This window comes from Falco punctatus (genome assembly GCF_963210335.1).
Source record: "Falco punctatus genome assembly, chromosome: 12".
Taxonomy (NCBI): Eukaryota; Metazoa; Chordata; class Aves; order Falconiformes; family Falconidae; genus Falco; species Falco punctatus.
Genome location: NC_137592.1, coordinates 24,879,744 through 24,898,485, shown reverse-complemented (window position 1 = coordinate 24,898,485; position 18,742 = coordinate 24,879,744). Strand labels below are relative to the sequence as shown.

The 18,742-nt window shown below is 39.4% G+C and overlaps 1 protein-coding gene across 17 annotated transcripts in view; it reads left to right on the top strand.

Annotated features, from left to right (window-relative positions):
* Positions 1–18,742, top strand: part of ESRRG (estrogen related receptor gamma) — a 406,798-nt gene that overhangs the window by 374,418 nt on the left and 13,638 nt on the right. For all 17 annotated transcript variants that reach the window (XM_080408468.1, XM_080408460.1, XM_080408454.1 and 14 more), the window contains one exon: positions 17,911–18,180. In XM_080408468.1, coding sequence (XP_080264594.1) covers positions 17,911–18,180 — 270 coding nt within the window. The remainder of the gene's footprint in view (positions 1–17,910; positions 18,181–18,742) is intronic.

Sequence of the window (18,742 nt, the reverse complement as noted above, 5' to 3'; positions counted from 1 at the left end):
TCCACTGAGTAAATAATATATGGATTGCTTTTAAAAATAAATATGTATTTCCTCAGTAGACATTCCAGGCAATTGGGTAAACAGTATTCATTTCTCAAATGTTAAAAAAATACATACAAATGTATAGAAATCTGGCCTAAATGTGTATCTTCCTGAGAGATCAAAATGACTCGAAAGGTGTCAGGCATAGCTTTGAAATTTCTGTTCTGAATTGTCAGTTTGTGTCACAACCTGGAGTTAATTAAATGTATTTTCATACATACAGTAAAATATCAATGTCTGTTTACAGTTTTATAACACTAGTGCACTTGAACCTCTTACTCCGTGTTATAAAGTCAACACTATGTGGCTAAGATCCTAGTTTTACTTTGTGTTCATCTTAATACAATGCAAAATGCATTAATTCTGTGGGCGTAGTCCTGTGTCCGTAAGATAGACATGACAAAACCCGTAGTCACCTGAGTGGCAGCCACCTCAGACCGTCGTACTGCTCGGCTTAAACTTCCTCTTTGTGGTGTCCTGGTCTTTTTCTGACGATTGGCTGGTGGGCAAAGTATGAGAAAACAAAGAACTGTTTCCTTATGTGGGCTTGATGCAGGGCCTGTTGATGTGAGCAGGACTCTTTCCACTGGCCTCAGAGGGCTTTAGTTCAAGCCAGACATAAAGATCTGCCATAATCCATAGAGGCAGCCCAACACAAGGAGCTGAAGGCTAAATCCCTTCCTTGACTCTGACACTGACTTACCGTGTGACCTTGGGCAAATCATTTAACTTCCTTATGCTGAAACTGTGATTTATACCTCTAATTTTGGCAGTCCTTTGAGAGCTATAGATTTAAAACATTAAGTATGATTCACAGCATGCTAGGATTGAAAGATGCGAGCACAATGAATGCATCACTGGTTTATTTCTTTTACATACCATAGGCTAGAACTTATCCATTCTTTTCTAAACATTTTAGCCAGTTATCCCTTCATTCATTTCATATACTTCTTCTGAAAGCCAAATATACTTTGTTAGGTGTTTTTTTTCATGAAAATATTAATTGTGGTTTTCAAGCATTAAGCAAACAGAACAGCACAGCAGCCCTATGAATTAATACATACAATCGTAGCTTTCACAGAAAGGCTGTGGGACAGGGGGATTAAATGATTCCAACAGAATCACAGAGAAAGCCAGTGGTAGATTTGGGAGGCTGAATGGTCTTTCTCCTCTTCTTCCTGTGTACATTTACCTCACACTTCATCTCTGCCTCCAACAGCATCCGTGATAGGCTCCTGAAAACTGCTGCTTTTAGGAAGTTAGTCAGCTGTTTGACAAGGGTGTATTTGGCAAGTGTCAGTTATAAATGATGTGTGCCCTCTGCAGTCAGGATAGTTAAGCTGGGATCCATTGTCAATCTAATTGTTACTTTGATACTGAAAGAATGAAAATATAAATACATAGTGAGAATGTTTGAACTGGAGCTCTATTACAAAACCAATCACAGCAGCAGTGAATTATCACAAAAGCTTTTGAAGCCATCCTTCATGGCTGTTCTTGCGCAAGTGTCCCCGAGTCGGCTGTTGATTTGGTCTTGATACCCAATATTGCCTAAGAGCCCAGCAGACATGATGGTTTGAGAGAACATGTGAGGAAATGTTCACCTTCTTCCTTCTGAGATCACTGACAGAGCAGATGAAGTCCATAAGGCAAGCCATAGTGAGTGGCTGGTCACTGTAAGACAGGATGAGCAAGAACCGGGCATTTGAAAGCAAGTCATGGGACGAGAAGGAAGCCAAAGAAACAAAAGAAGATCCAGCGGTATTAGTATTTTGTTTCAGACCTCTCTAATGGCACATCCACAACAAAACACAACGGTTTCTGTGTAATTTCTAAAACTACTGACAAATATGTCCAAATACCAGATGGTAGAGCCCAACATGTTGTGGTTGCTGGTATGTAGAACACAGGGTAAGGAATGCAAAGCGAAGCCCAATTCTCATGTCATAGTCAAAGTAAAGCTTTCCAGAGCACCGAGAGCTGCATCACGAAAAAAACGTGTAGGTGAATTAGTGCGCACCAGTTAAGAACTGGGCATCACTGGTGATGCTTTAAATTGTCCTACGGGTGCCCAGAAGGAATAAAGAGGGTCTGACAGGAGAAGAATGCAGATAAAGGGAAGGCTGAAAGCAATGGTGAGAGAAACGTGGTCACGTAAAGTAGCTCTGAGCATACCTAATGCTTTTGTAAAAGCACGTGAGTAGCGGAGATTGCCTGCCTGCCTGGTCGTTATAAGTCACCAGTTTGCTAAGACGTGGCAGTGGGAGTAGCTCATCATATCGAACGTGAAGGATGAGAAAGAAGGTATTAAAGATCACCTAGGGAAGGGTATCTGTGCATTAAAAGATGGGTGAATTGAAAAATGTGAAGGTGCTGAGGGATAAGGTGGCACAGCTGTAAAAGGAAGAGTTTGTATCTTAGTCGCTCTATGGCCATATTGAATATGACTGTTAAATTCTCTGTATAATTAAAAGAGATAGGAGCATTCATACATTTTGTTGCAAATTGATACAATCTTTTTTGACAGTGATCTGAATAAGATTGTGCTATAGTTTTTAATTTAGCAGATTAAGAAGCACAATTAAAATATCAGGAATAAGATCATAATCTAAACCTCTGGGTTTTTTTTGGTTATCTCTGCCATGTTGATAACAAGAGCCTGTGTATGTAACAATTACCTCCAGTACTGTAAATTTACTCTAGTTTGTGGGCTGAAGTGTTAATAAATACCTTGCAGTATTCCAGAGGGAGAAGCTTTCCATCTAATTAATAAAACTGGGAAGAATACCCAGGACACTGAACCATATCTTTCTTATTAGTGTTGGCTTCTACAAAGGAGAATCCCTGAATCTCAACACATTAGTAAATGTCATACTCCTGGGTTGCACAGAGACCTCTTGAAAAACTGCTGATTTGCTGTGGAAAAAAATCACCATAGACTTCCGAAACAATTTGGCTGGGGAATACCAAGTGTAGAAAATCAGTGTAAAGCATGGCATGCATTATAACAGCTAAGATTTCTGCCATGTCTGGTGAATCTTGGAGGAGAAAACATACAATTATATGCCCGTTTCCCTTCCATTTTTGGTTAGTACTCATGCTAATATTTTTCTCTATGTCCGAGTGTGGTCTTACTGCAGTTTGGTTTTTAGAGACTTAGCAAAAACTCTCCTTTATTTGGTCTCTAAACCAGGTTTCTTGTATACTGATATGTAAGCTGCCTGTAACTGTTTTTTAAATGGGGGGGAAGGATCACTTGAAGAAGGAAAATGTTTAAAGCCCAATATGGAAATGAAAGTCTTTCACAAAATACATAATGCTGATTCCCTTTTCCATTGCAGTAATCAGTATCTGGCAAAAATAAACTTTGTCTCACTATACCTGAGCCAGTTCCATTTCAAGGCAGTTTGCAGTAAATCACAAATTAACAGCCTAACTTTCTAACTGGCACATAATTCTTTCCTGTTCTTTATTAAAATTATTGCAGTAATCGTACATTATGGAATACTGATGCATTCTCTGACAGACTGGACATTTACCAAAGAGAGTAAAAATTCATGCAGTTCTTTTGTAGAATAAGAAATGCAGGGTGTTACCTCACATTATTATCATTGGGTTTATTAGACTGATGTAGCAAGCTAGTATTACTGCCTCTGATAGAAATAACATCTTTGCATTTACTTCTTGAAGCCTTTGCTCTGAAAAATGTTGCTGCTGGATATATTTGTATCTGCTTTTCACACTACTGATATGAGTGATTGAGAGGATAAAAAGAGGTAAAGCTGCAGACCTTATCCATGAGGTTGATGCTAATTTGGCTAAATATGAGTCAAGTGGATGGAAAGTGGAGGAGGTAAAAGATCTGTCAGATTTTTTGGCTAATACAGTCTTCTCAGTTTTCATAGTCCATGCTTTAGCTGAGGTCTTCACTGAATTAGAGCATAAGAAGGCAATTTAAAATGCTCTCCAGGAATCAAGAGTCTAGTGGTGTCTGTATAGTCTAGTATTTTAGATGTTCTAATGTACTGTATATGCTTAAACCTTTCAGTTTGGGTTTGGGTTCCCGTTCCCCCCCCCCCCCATCAAGAATGTTTATGGTGCTTCCACATACAGTGCAAGGGATAGATCAATTCACACCGTGGACAGTGAATACCAGCCGTACATGCAGTTTCAGTAAAGCATGTTAACAGCAGATACTGGTCCTTAAAAGACCATATATCAGGCACCCTCAGCATTATGCTGGAAGAACCCAAATCACACATTCCCTTGCCTGTCTTCAGTTGCAGCTTTGTTGACCCTTTATGACTCTGTTCCCTATTTCAGGAAGTACTCCTCTGATCTGACCTGGGTGATTACATTATTATTTTGTCCTTCAGCAAGACACTATTTTATATGAAAAAAAAACCACATTTAATAAGCAAAGAATACTAGTTAATGAGCAGGTGATCCTTACTCATTTAGGTAGCTTGTAGAATACTCTGAGTTTCTTTAGTGCAAATGCGTGCGTACACAGGCTTATGCGAACACAGTTACATATACACTTGGCTTCTTTTATGTATATGATAACATTGGGGCTGTTCTGTATCCATTATTTTTGTCTTTCTACAGTAACAGCTCCAGAGTGAGGGCTCAGTTGCTGTGATTTTGAAATTCTTTGCCTGGGGCACATCTCTCTCAGCTCTTCTGTTCTGAACTCTAATTGTAGAAGTAGGCTCCAACCACCTCAAAGAAAGGCAGCCCTAATTCTGAGGCTTCAGTTTTTAGGAAACAAGGAACTGAACCCTATAGGTCATCAACATATACTCTACTGTCTTCAGCAATGATCAGCCTCGGGGGAAGAGACATGGACCCCATAGTAGGCAGAAGCCTCAGGAAACCTTTTTCTAATTCCTTATGCTTAGAGGTTAGACTAAATAAAGAAGAAAAATGTCCTTGTCCTTTTGTTTTGGATTTGGAGTATTATACCTGGTGCTGTTCTGGCTCTCCGTGTAAACATCAGCTCCCTCTCTGAGTTCTTGGCTTCAGTGACATCCTTTGGTAAGGAGTTCCGTAGTCCAGCTGCTCTGTGAATGAACAGTTTCCCTCCTTCCTTCAGTTTTGAATTTCTTGAATTTCACTGTCATGGCGCTTGGTCTGTGTTATGAGACAGGGAGAATAAAAGCTTTAGACCTTTTCCTTATATTATTATTTTATATATACTTTTACTGCATTCTCTCATACATCACTATTTTGAGGAAAACAACTCCTCCTTTCTGACTATGTTTTCATGAGTGTTCCCAGGTACATTGTTCTGCTTTACTTTCTCTGAACTGTCTCTAAATCTGTCGTATTTTCTTTGGAAAGGGCTGAGCCATTCTGTTGTTAATACTGGAAATCAGAGAGTACTCTTGATATTTTCCTTTTAACTTTTCCTGTCTTCTGAAGTGTTTTTAGCCTCAGCCATGAGCATGACACCAGCTTCACAACTAACCTTGGGCTACTGGAAGAGGTACTAATAGATGCAGTTTTCAAGCTAACGTTTTCACACTTTTCCCTGGACTCTTTCAGCTGGTCACAATGCTACAGTTCTCCATTCTTTTTTCTCACCTAGAGATCATTTAGTCAGCCTCGTCTCACTCTGGAGGGACTAACAATACATACTTGGAAGGCCTTCTGTCTTAAATTGAAGAGGGCACTGGTGGAGGTCACCTCCATAAAGTACATTCGGATGATGCAGATACCAAGATCATATATAAAGCCCATGTTTCTTTAACTTGCACTGAATTTTGAGAAGTATTTTCATTTTCAAACTGAAACTAAAATAATGTAGGACAATGTTGCATGAAATTGCATCTCCCGTGCTGCCTCCAGTGAAAGCCTATCATCTAACTTCACCTCTGTGCATCTGCTCAGGATAATGCATTTAGAAATCAGTGATGTTTTGCTTTTTTAGTCTCAGAAGCAAGTGACCTGGATTCACTTTTAAGAATATGATTTGCAAACTTGTTGACTAGGATTCTTCATTTGGAGGATGAGTTGATTTGTCCATATAAATCCCCTTTGTCAAATTTAATAGATGGATAAAGTGACCCCTTGCCTTCCATAGGAAAATGCATAGTCCTTAAAAACCACATCATTTTTTTTGAGAAGCGTGAGAGGGTTTTACATCTTTAAGAAACCAAACAAATTCCAAACTGAATAAGAGAGACAGAGAGAGAAGCCGCCAGCTTTCCCAAGTGTCTCATCCTCTCCCCTCTGTCATCCTGAGGCAATGTGGCTGCATTTGTGTGTAGATTTATAGTTTATCTTTATCTATGGCTTCATCTGTAGGTAGCTATTATAGCCGCCTTGCCTGGATATTGTTTGGGCCTGATAGATCTGTCTGTAGTTCATCAAAGGGGAGCTGAGTGGCTAAAAGCCATTGGGTCCAGCTGAGGATGAAATACGAGCCATCAGCCTTGGTAATGGCTGTAAAATTTCATAATTACACGGCCTTTATTACATTGCATAATGATCCTGAAGCAGTATGGAACAATTAATTAAGATTTTCAACCGTGGCTCTTTCAGAAATTAAAAGGTGCTAGTGGCTGAGAAATGGGGAACCGTCTTGTCCTAAAAGCATTAGGGATGCTTAAGAAGTACTTCCTGGGTACTTAAAAAAAAAGGGGGGGGGGGGGGGGGCGGAAGGAATTAAAAAGACAAGAAAAAGAAGATCAACCAGTTAGGCAGCTAATGTTGGAGTAACGTTTTTGTACTTTACTGGTAATTCTTAATGTCAAAGCTGGTTCTAAAACTCCTACGATAGTCACTGCCAGAAAGCTGTTCCTTTTCTATTCTGTAAAAATTTTCATGCCTTTTTTCCCCTCCTGTTCCGTTCTATCCATTTGTCACATTTATAGAAGTTGAGCTCTGCACATTATTAAATAAATGCATGCCATGACTTAGGAGGAGGGTCACTTAGCTGCGTATTGGGGTGTACTGACCAAGGATTTTCTCTTACGCACTTTTTCATGTCTGAGGCCATTGAAATTCCTTTAAGATCTCTGCAGTTTGACAGACATCCCCAAGGAAGACTTTTTTTTTTTCTTTACTGTTTTGATATTTTTCCTTCCTTCTTTTTCTCCTTCGTAAATGCAGCATGTCAGATGTAATATAATATTTTCCATGAGATTGGCCTCAGACCTGATCAGAAGTAATTAGATTCCTAAGGTGCTGCAAAGGTGTCTCCCAGGTTTCTGTTGTACATACTGAAAGAAGAAGTGTTTATATATGTGCAAGGAATACGCAGGGAGAAACACGAGGCTGGAGCCTGTACGTGTGCACGTTACCTGTTGTGGTCAATCGCTGGGTATAATTCTGAAGCCAGCAAATTGTGGTCCTCGTGGGGTGTGGAGTGCTCACTGTGCCGATGATAGTAAAACTGATGAAAAGACAGCAAAAATAACCCAGCTGTTCTCCATGCACCGTCAAAACTTTCAGCTCTTACAGGAAGGAGTCTCCCTTTCACTACATGCCTTTTTTCCCCCTTCAAAATATTCTGATTCATATAAACTCTCGATATAACTCTTAGGTAGGATGAGCATTAACTATTGGGTGTTTAAAATTGACTGCTCATCATGTAAGGTCCTGTCGTTCTAAATATTTCATGAGAAGCTAAGGTTTCTCCAAGGCACCTCTAATAATAAACTTTCTGCAGAAAATCTAGAAAGGATTATGTGTTTCAAGGAGGAGCCGGCTGCTTGAAGTAAATTCTCTTGTTGAGTCATTTATTCCCCTAATAGGAATTTTCTGATCTGCTGTCATTCTTGTTCACACACTGGGTGTCACTGCCTCTAAAACACTTGTCATTCTTTAATGGAAACAAAATAGTCATTGCAGTCAGAGCCGCAATGTCATTCCACTACCCCTTGCTGCGTCGGCAATAGTGAAAATGACAGAGCGGCTCTCAGTAGGGGTAATTAAAATGTAAATATTGATATTTTATTATTTGAAATTACTTTCCAGTGCGGCATTTAATATCTCTCCATCTGTGCGGCTCTGTTTAGCGGTCACTTTAGTGCAGCTCTGGGATGCCAAGCGGCGGCTTGATCCCCGTTATGTCAAAATGCTTGTTGCTGCTTAATTTTGATATCTAATTAAGTGGAAAAGTACAGTCCACACTGTAATCCATGGCATCTTAACCAGCTGCTTGGGTATATTTAGAATTAATCTCCACTATGGAATCATCCTAATGTATGCAATTAAGAGTCTGCCGATGGCTAATTAGGTGTATTAGAATCAGGCAGCTTCCTTTTTTTTTTCTCTTTCTTTTTTCTCTCTTTTTTTTTTTTTTCTGTGTGTGGACTGTTGTAGACTTAAGACACAGCCTCCAGAGATGATCTTAATGGTACATATACACTCAACTAGGTAAACTAGAAATTTTACATTCGTGTAGGAGAATGTGCGTGACTCTCTTCCCCCAAACCAGGGAGACTTTAAACATCATTTGAATTTTTTGGCATCAGCAGCACATTAAGAAAACCAACTAACCTACAGAAAAGTTTTAAAAACTGGGAAGAAGGAAGATGTGTTGAGACAGTGTTCTGAGCTGTCGTTTTCCTGCCAGAGGGCAAAAGGATATATTTACCCCAAATTCTGCAACCTGAAGTTTTCGCTTTGGCTGTGGGAAGAGATTTTAGCTGTCTCCTACAGGGTTAACACAGATACGTTGATTGGATCGTAAGCATGGTTGTCTCCGTATGCTAATACATGCCAGTATTGGATTCATATTATTAACCTTATTGGGGAATTCCTGGAAACCTGACTTTGCCTGATGGAAAGATGGAGGGAGCAGGGATCGCCACTGCTCTCAGTGAGGAAATGACTGGTGGCTTCCCCAGGGGAGCAAAAGGCAAACAGCAGTGACCCGGCCTTCCCTGAGGAAAAGCGCTCTCAAAGCAGACCCACAGAGGGTATTAATAAAAGGCAGCTGTATTAAATGCACAGAAAGTTTCTCCTTTCTGTGAAAAAACCAACCAAACAACCAAACCCAAACTACCCTGCTATTTTATAATCCAGCAAACTTGGGTTTGAAGCCTAATGTGCACCAGGCTGAAGAAGCTGGAATCTGAATTTCTTGATATTCCCAGTCTGTGTGCGCAGTGTTGGGAGCACAAAGGTTGAAGCGAGCAGCACCCAGACTAACGCTGACTGTTGTTATTAGTTGAGTTAGGTTCCTCTCTCAAGTTTGTGGGTTTGGTTTATTTTTAGTTTTGTTCAGTTTGGTTAAATAAATAAATAAATAAATAAAAAAGAGAAAAGTGTTGACATATTTTGTTTAATTATGTGTGATTGCAGCTTCATTTCTGCTAGCTGGACTCTTTGAAGGATCTCGATAAGGCATACTGCACATAGGGTATGTGCATATAGTGCTGGCAGTTCTAAGATGAACTGTGTTACCGTTTTCTGGATGGGATTTTGAGAGACATTCGGCTCTGTGGATGATGCTTGTTTTTCTTCTACAGTCACTTTACTAATGACAGAATGTAGTTTTTATTTTTTCACCCACGATCTGGCTTTAGTGTACCCATACTCAAATAAATACGTCACAACAGACCGAAGGAAAATTTGTGTGAAATCAAGATTTATGTTGAAAATATGATTTTCCTTTTTTTTATATATATAAGGTCAGTGAAAGAAAACAATCAGGGTCATAAATACAATCCCACTCCATTTTCTCCCATGCAAAAGTCTGGGCATGCAGGTGATACCTCAAAACACTGTAGAGATTTTAAAAAGCAGATTTCATATAAAATGCTGTACCCCAGCTGCAGACTTTTCAAGCCTAGGGGCAGAGGTGGTTTTAGGAGTGTACCATGCCATGTCATCTGCCTCTGCTATCTTCAATAAGAGTTCAGTAAAAATCCTCTGTAGTCTAACCAAACCATGTTCGAAGGTTGCTATTTAAAGAACTGCAAGAGTTAACTTTAAATAAAACAGATCAGATCACGTATGTAGTGCAATAGAAAGATCATCCTCAGGAATCTGCAAGTTCATTTTGCTGACCTTAAGGAGACGTACAGCTACCTTGGGCCATACTGGAGTGCTAGTCTGAATTTTAAAGCTTCTTCCATTGTCCATGTCTTGGAATTCAGAACCTAACGGCAGAGAAGGTAATGCCCAAGGAGTGCCAATGTCTTAACATATGGGGGGAAGCAGCTTACTACTTATCAGGTCTTCCTCTGTTCTCAGAGCATCTAATCATAAATCAAAATATAAGTGTTTGGCCTGGCTTCTTTTTAATAGAAGATTGGTGTGAATTTGCAGGAAAAGCTATTTGAAATTGTGGAAGTTCCAGTGGTAAAACCAGCCCAAAGGGAAGCAAATATTAATCTGTTTAAATCTGTTGTCTTATATTTTCCTTTTTCTCAGTAAATACTGAAATAGTAAAGTGTGAAATGAAAATTAATGGAAATAAAGAGTACAGTACTTCAAACGACAGGTTTCCAGCAATGCCTTTATAAAGTACTCCGTATGTGGGGGCCTTACCAAATCTGTCCTAAAGCAAGAGGTGACTCACCAGGTTTTTTCATCTTTAATGTTTCGCTGCAGAGTATTAGCAACTGAAGCTGGTTATGTGAAGTCAGGGAGACATGCTTAAACAGTCATGTTTTCCAGCTCCTTTCATTACCATTGCTAAAGCAGCAGCTCACAAGAACTTGTGCTGTAACTAGAAATAAGAAATGTAAAAGTAGCTGCCTAGAAATACTTGGGTGGTTAGAGAGGGGTGTCTCTGATTGAAGTACTGAAATCAATTTGAACTATAGTGAGTTGCACCTCACTATATGCATCTTACCCGGGGAAGAAATGACAAGCTTGAATAGCTCCTGTTCAGTGTTATCATGTAAGGTTTCTCAGGGTAAAAGACAAACCAGAAATCTCTTTAACTGGTATTTAAATTACATTAACACTTTTTTGTATAGCTTGAGTAAAAGGTCACGCTAGACAAGCAGCATCTTCACTGTTTGTAAATGTCTAATTTGCTGCTTTTAAATTGCTGTGAACTTCACTTACTTAGTCCTGCGGAATGAATCCAGTGTCGCAAATACTTCTGACAAGCGAATATTTGCTTAGTGAGAATCCATTGTTCATAATGGATTGAGAGGGACATACAGTGTGAATGCATTTTTATTGCCATGCCATCTCTCTGCCGTTGCTTCAGTGAGATGAAAGTAGCGTTGTGATAAAAGCCTGGGGTTTCGTAGTGCTCTGTGTGGCATTTCCCGTCTTACTGGTAGGTGTTAGTGAAAAAGTGCTTATCGTAGGCATTTTCTGTGTGTTATAAATTATATAAAAAAAATAATGTATATTTTATAAGAACCTCAAGAGTTAGGAATGCAAACACACTTAAATAAAACCCGAGAAAGTGCACAGGCTTAGCTGAAGACATCCCAGCACTCTCCACATGCGTTTTGCTTTTCGTATTCGAGTCAGAGTAATTCTTGGGCACCTCTGTGTGTGCAGTCTGATCTTCGCTCTCGCACAGCCGCCCAGCTAACAGATGGCAGTCACAACTCGTAGCGCAGAGCGCGCTGCTCACAACACAGCCCTGGTGCTGCTTTCGCAGCGCTCTGCTACAGGGGCAGAAGGAGATGCTAGATAGCAAAGCATCGCTCGGAACAGGCGGTGGGTTTACTGTGCAAAAGTTACTGGATGAAACTAATTTCTAAACCTGACTTTAACTGTAGCACATCAGTTCTAAATAGCTTGGAAGCTGAATCCAGCAAGCAGCGTAAGTCGAGCCTTTGGCTGCATTTCTGGTTAGTTGTAGTTTGTGCTTTGAAACTTGATCTGTGATTTTCAAGTTTGGGCAAATACCTGTGGTTTTTGTTTTGTGGGCTGACACCCTTCACATGAAAATTCTGAGTCGTACTTAAATTTCAGCTTGTTATGGCGTCACATGCACTTACTAGCCCTCTGGCCAGGGGCTCCATGGGCCAATGGGTATGAAAAAGAAAAAAACTGGAATAGTGGGTTCACCCTGGCATGATGAGTTGTATCCGTTTCTGTTCCAGCTTTCACAAAATTTCATCCATAATCTGCAAAATATGTTTGGTGATTAGTGAGAGCGCTCTCCTTCTGGTTAATGGTTTTCCTAACCGCTGAAATGTTTGTGGGTCTTGTTATGTATTTTTAGGCTACAGAGTATTTTGAAATACAATTAAATCTGGGTTTTCTTCGATTAATGCAGTAAAAAGGATTCTTTTTACTTTAAAGAGTAAAATTAAGGTTTTTTTATAGAAATATATATTTTTATATAAAATAAAAAATAATTAAAAAAGTAAGAAAAAGATCTCTTAATTCAGATCTATGTGGGACATTCAGCTCTAGATATACCCGAGAAAAATGAATCATGCCATCTTCTTCCTGGGATTTCTGAGAGAATAATGGCAAGGGGCAGTCAGGCTATAAAGGCTTCCCTCAGTAAATACCGTGATCACGTCTAGAAAATAGTACATAGCCCCAGCAGAAATTTCACTGCTGAAATGTCTCTGGCCTTTGTTTACATCCCTGGAAGCCAGCTGAAGTTGTCGGATGGGTCCGGGCGAGCGCGGAGTGTGTGCCAGGGAGGGGAGAGGAGGCTGCAGCCACAGCTGCGTGTCCGAGAGCGCGCGGGGCCCGAGTCTGGCCTCGAAACGGAGTTTTTCTGTACGTTCACGTCCGTGCTGCTGGGATGAGCCCTTGGCCCACTGTTTGTCATTTGACCGTGAGGCCACACGGTCCTCAAATAAAGTAAACTGGGCTGAAAGAAAAGGTTTTATAAAAAAGCGTTTACAGTATTAGTTTGTTCTTTTGACAGTGGCGACTGTAGATCATTTTTGAAATAAGGAAATTGCACTGGGAACATCAGTACCCATAAAACATTTAGAAGGAAGTTAATCTATCAAAATTAAGCATAAATAATTTTAAAATCCAACTGTGATATTTCGACTGTATAAATATATTGAATCTGCAACACACTAGTGAACATGTCTTTTTCAAGCACAGCTTTGATTATAAAAAATGTAAATTAAGATATTTGAAGTACAAACCAGGGCAGCAAGTGGAATATTTTACTCATAAAACTGACAATCACAAAAACAACTGGTAAAATAAATGGGAGGCGATTATCAGAAAAACCATGCGACTCGCAGATTTGCCAGCAATTTCATACCTGGTTTGATCAAATATTTGGATTTCTAAACGTGTAACAGAGAGGAAGGGAAGTTCGTTCCCTGCAAAGTAAAAAAAAAAACAAAAAACCCAAAATACCCCAACAATTTGAGTCCAAGTAACCTGATTTAGGCATCGCGTCAAATGTTTAAGGCTGAAAATAACGGTAGGGGTAAGTCCAGCCACTGTCTTTTCTTTCTTTCTTTCTTTCTTTTTTTTTTTTTTTTTTTTTTGTGTCCAGTAGTTCTCGGAGTGCTGTGTGCAAGGCACAGATCTTACCTTGGCACTTGACCATCTGCAGCTGCTTCACTCTAGCCCCTAGTGAGTTAGTGTCCATGAAGTCCATCTTAATGAAGTAGAGGAAAGGGTCTTCAGGAATATAAAAGATTTACCCTGTTTAGCATGGAGCTGTGTGCAATGTGAAATAGAGAGCAAGCGGTGCATGTGCCGATATTTGAAAAGATCTGTGGTTTAAACAGCTCTGGCTAAGAGACCATGAACTGTGTTTGGAGCTGGCTTCGAGTGCTGGGCACTGTGGAGCACAGCCAGCTCGCTGCTGATTGTTCCTATATTAAAAATGCTAAGGCCTTTTTACCTATTTATTGCTGCTTCCTTTGAGCTTTGGGTTTACTGGTATGAGAAAGGGAAAAAAAACCCCACAACCAAGCATATGTTCAGTTGCTCAATCAACCTTTTCTCAATCCACACTCGGTGTTCTCAGTGAGTCATTACAGCATAATTACAATTTGAGTGTGATGCGCTGTTTGTAGAAAAGTATCTATTTTTAGCTGGAGAAACACTACAGTCCCTGAAAGGAGGAGAAAGAAGGAAAAAACAGGAAGGAAGAAATCTGTAACCAGCAAATCAATGCTATTGTTAACTGATATTACAAGACACCCCGTAGATTTACAATGCTTGCATTCAGCCACATAAAACCCGCACTGAAAGGAATGCCTACCAGGGGTTAAATTCATATGCCTGCGCTGCAGCCTATTTCTGTCAACACTCAGCTCAGGAAATAAACATTTATGCTTTCTGAAATGAAAGTGTATTTTTGAAGACTAGCCGTCAGATATTTTTTGCCCTTCACACTTTCAAATGCTTAGCCTTTTTTGTAAGTTGACTGCAAAGTGCATCAGTTTGCTAGGCAAAAAGGAAAAAAAAAAAATCTTGACAAGTGCCCATGGCATCATTGTCAAGCACATGAGCGTCTAGTAGAAGATGGCAGGAGGGTTGGCACAAAACATGCTTCCTTCAAGCTTCTTACCTCAGGGGTACCTGACTCTTGAGAAGCCTTTCAATCCTTCCAAATGACGTTATTGCAAACTGTCATCTGGTTTATTTGGAGTGCACTCTGTCGCAGATAAACATGCTATTTAACTGCAGGTCAAGGTACAGAGTCATCCTGCCAGCAAGCGCCTGAGATACATTAAATGGCATTGACTTGGGGAGGGAGATGGAGAGAGATCAAAGTTGTCACCAATATGGTACATGCTAAGGGAGGAGAAGGTACACAACATGGTATTTTACAAAGCCATTATGCAATTCTACATTTAAAACGCTGACCTGCAAGACTCGTAAGGATTAAGGACCCACACCATGCATGACAAAGTACCAAACCACATCATCATGCAGTGTCTCAGGGCAGCCTGGAAAGAGCTCGGAGTTACGACTGGGGAGGCTAACACCAGTCCAGGCTGCTGGAAGTGTATTTTGTCTGGTCTGGAGGGTCCTTAAAAAATAACTTACATTTTAAAATAGAAAATGCCCACTTGTCACAAAACGTGGTTGACCTAGGGGATTCATATAACAAAAGCTCAGAGAATCAGAGCACAGGTTGGCACGAAGTAAGTATAACCTCCTGCAAACAATTAAAAATAAATCTCTGTATGTAAATACACATGCCTGTGTAATCAGTTCTTTTAACTGTGACTTGCTGAACAGCTATTAAAAGGGCATTGGTCTGATACAAAAAACACGCTGGATGCTTTTACATTTTCTGAAAAATCAAAACAAAACAAAAACAGATTAATTACAACTTGATGCAGCTTTATATTCCCATGAGGGATGCCCTTAAAAGTTAAAACATGCTTTCACTGAGCAGGCTTTCAAGGGAAATTTACTTCGATCAGGAAGAAAATAATCATATTTATTTGATTTATTATTGCAGAGAAGAACAGTGGGGTTTATATTGGCTAGCTTTTCTATAACGTAAAAAATGTATTTTGAATTTTTTTATGTCATGTAAAAACAATTAGTATATTTCCTTCACCAGAATGCAGATTTTTCAAGAGTGCAGTACAGTAAGTTATCACCAGCATCCCATTTTTCCCCCTCATGGGGCATATGTAATTTCCTTTGACTGTGGCACACAATAAATGTTATTGAAACATAGCATTACTTAAAAAAAACCCAAACACCAAAACCAAGGCCAACAAACCTATACTAAAATAGATAAGTAAATAAAAGAAGGATGCTGAGAGTTTTCAGGGGAAAAAAATACAGAGAAAAATTGCAGGTTAAACTTTTTTTAATCAAAACTGATTTTATTGCTTTTTGCTTAATTAAACTCTTCAGAAGAGTGTGCAACATTGTTATACCTGAAAAATTGTTAATTTGTAAATCACAGGGACAAAAGGGCTCCACTGCAACTTTAAAGTTTCTATGCACGTAAATGTCAATAGAGTGCCTTCTCCATCATCAGCACTAAATTCACATTGATGCCTCTTTTCTTCTCTGTATTGATCCTTCCATGAGAACGTAGATTTGTATCTGTTAATTAATGCGTCCTGAAACAGCGTTTGTATTAATCAGGCAGATAAGAAAAATTGGATGCCTGCACCCTCATGACAACCGTAAAAGTGCTGGCCCTGATAAAATCGTGGATGGACCTCAATAAAAAAGTTCCTCCTTCCACTCAATAAACTAATCATCCTGCTTTTAATTATTCGGCAGAAAGATGTGTGGAGATTGGAGAATGTGTAAATCTATTTACTAACAGCAGTGTCTGGGAGGGAGAATGGGGCTGTCACAGGACGGTGCTGCAGGCTACATTCGCTGTCCATCTGCTACTGCAGAAAAACTGGTTCTTGAAAGACGGGAAGGAACAGAAATGTTGAAGCTAATTGAAATCATGAATTCATCCCTATAACCTTTCAAATGATTATTTCTTCTCCATTTCCCTCTTCTTTATTTTAATCACAGATGTGTTATTTTCCATTGTCACCTCTTCAAGGGTTTCCTGTTGTTGTTGGCTCAGGTTTTGTTGGGTTGTTTGTTTTTGTTGGTTTTGGTTTTTTTGAAGGCAGAGAGCTACAGTTCTATCACAAGACTCAAAAGACAGTAAGAGAAAATGAAAACAAATAAGGAGGGAGAGAAAAATGAGAGGGGAGAGAGAGCATGCAGCCAGTTTTATGTTTCATTTTTTATGGATGCCTGGTGGTTTGGATGTGGGGTTTTCTTTTTTTATTGTATTAGTTTTGCTGCTTAATGCTTATAAAGAAAATCTTGTTTGGAGTGGATGCCTTGCAGATTTGCTAGTTGATGATATATTCCTGCTTGACTGTGACTCTCGACTTTCAAAACAGAAAAATGCATTTAAGCATAATTGAACGCCAAAAAGAATGTTCTTACAGTGGGAACCCTGTCAAAGGACATGTAAGCAGCTCCATAAACAACTAAATGAAAGCTTCAGACATGTCTTAAGACCCTTTAAGAAAAGCTTGACTAATCCCCTTTGATGATTTTATTAAGTACTTGTGGTTGATGGTGCCAACTGGCAAATTACTGCATTTCACCAACAGGCCAGGAAAATCGCTTCCTCTCCCATATTGTTGTGTAGCTCCTAATGTGATTGGAATATTAGCAGTTTGATATAATAAATTAACAGGTACTGTAAACAAGAGTCTGAAAAGGTAAGACAGAAAAGATGCTTGCCCTCAGTGATCCTATTAGGAAAGACAGCAGGGGAGAAAAAAAAAAAAGCAAATGTTAGATTCATTAAGAGGCATTTATTAAATTTTTGGTTGACCTCAGAAAAAGAATGGTGTGACTGCTCTTTAGTTGGCGCTTCAAATATGCCACCCTGTTACTTCAACAAGTGTAGCGGAGGTGGGGGCCATTACGGAAGTAATTAGCATCTTTTCTTCGAAGGGCAGGTGTCACTTCTCTTTCCCCTGAGGTTAAAGTTCAGAGAGAATTTTCCTCTTTGTGATAATCACCTTAATTCTATTAAAACAGCAAATCTTCCCTTTTAAAAAAGCTGTGGGTTTTTGTTGTTTGTTTTTTTTTTTTTTTCTCTCCAAAATTATCCTTCTTGGTTTATGGTAATGATGAAATGGAGTCCTCAGATCCCTGTTTCACAGCATCAGGTTTTATGTATTTCAGAACAAAGAAGACATTATACAAATCACAGACTGTCAGTGCAATACTCCCCAAATTAATAGGATTCTTACAAAAGGAGCCTGCAAATTCCAACTTGTTTAATAACTTTGTATGTTGACTAGGAAATGTTTGATTTTATATTGATTCACTTTCCTGTAGTAGGATGGGGAGGAGAGGCACAAAAGCAGAAGGGAGAATAATAGATGATGTACATGTTTTATCACCATGTATTTAAAATGAAATCAGAAAGAGGAGCAGATTTTTCAGAAACCCAGAAGTGCTTAATATTTTTCCTGTATTTTTTTTCCTATTCAGGTTTCTCCACTTTGTCTCTAGCTGACCAGATGAGCCTTCTGCAAAGTGCTTGGATGGAGATTCTGATCCTTGGTGTTGTATACCGGTCACTTTCTTTTGAGGATGAGCTCGTATACGCTGAAGATTATATTATGGATGAAGACCAGTCCAAATTGGCAGGCCTTCTTGACCTTAACAATGCCATACTGCAGCTGGTAAAGAAATACAAGAGCATGAAGCTGGAGAAAGAAGAGTTTGTCACCCTCAAAGCTATAGCACTTGCTAATTCAGGTTGGCAGAGTGGCATGACAGTTGCTACATTTTTAATATGTCACTTTTTTTTTTTTTTCCTTCTCCATAAAGCTTTCTGCATGCTTGTTTTAAACACGGGTTTAGAATAAGAAACTGCTAATCAGATCCTAGTCTAAAAGGCAGCAGAGCAGTTCAAACTAAGAACTTTCTGGTTCTAAGTAATTGTGTTGGTAAGGGAGTGGAGAATACTGCGCTGTATGATTTGGAGAGTATTTTACAGGCAAAGATCCCTTCAAATGAATATAGGTGGTGTTCTCCGAAATCCATTCCATAATCCAGACAAGTCTAATCATTGCAATTAAAGGAAACAGAAAGGGTGCGTGAGAATATGCTGTATACATTCTCTTTAAAGGCAGCTAGTGATTTATTTGATAGGGTGAATTCAGGGTGTGGGGGGAGGGAGGACATTCCCCTTTAATCTCACAAGGACCACACCTTACCTTACGGATCCTCTGCATTTATGAGAATGCTTCTGGAAAAATTATGTACCTCTGCAGCAAGGGTTAAAAATCTCAGATTTTTTTTTTTTTTCTGCATTTGA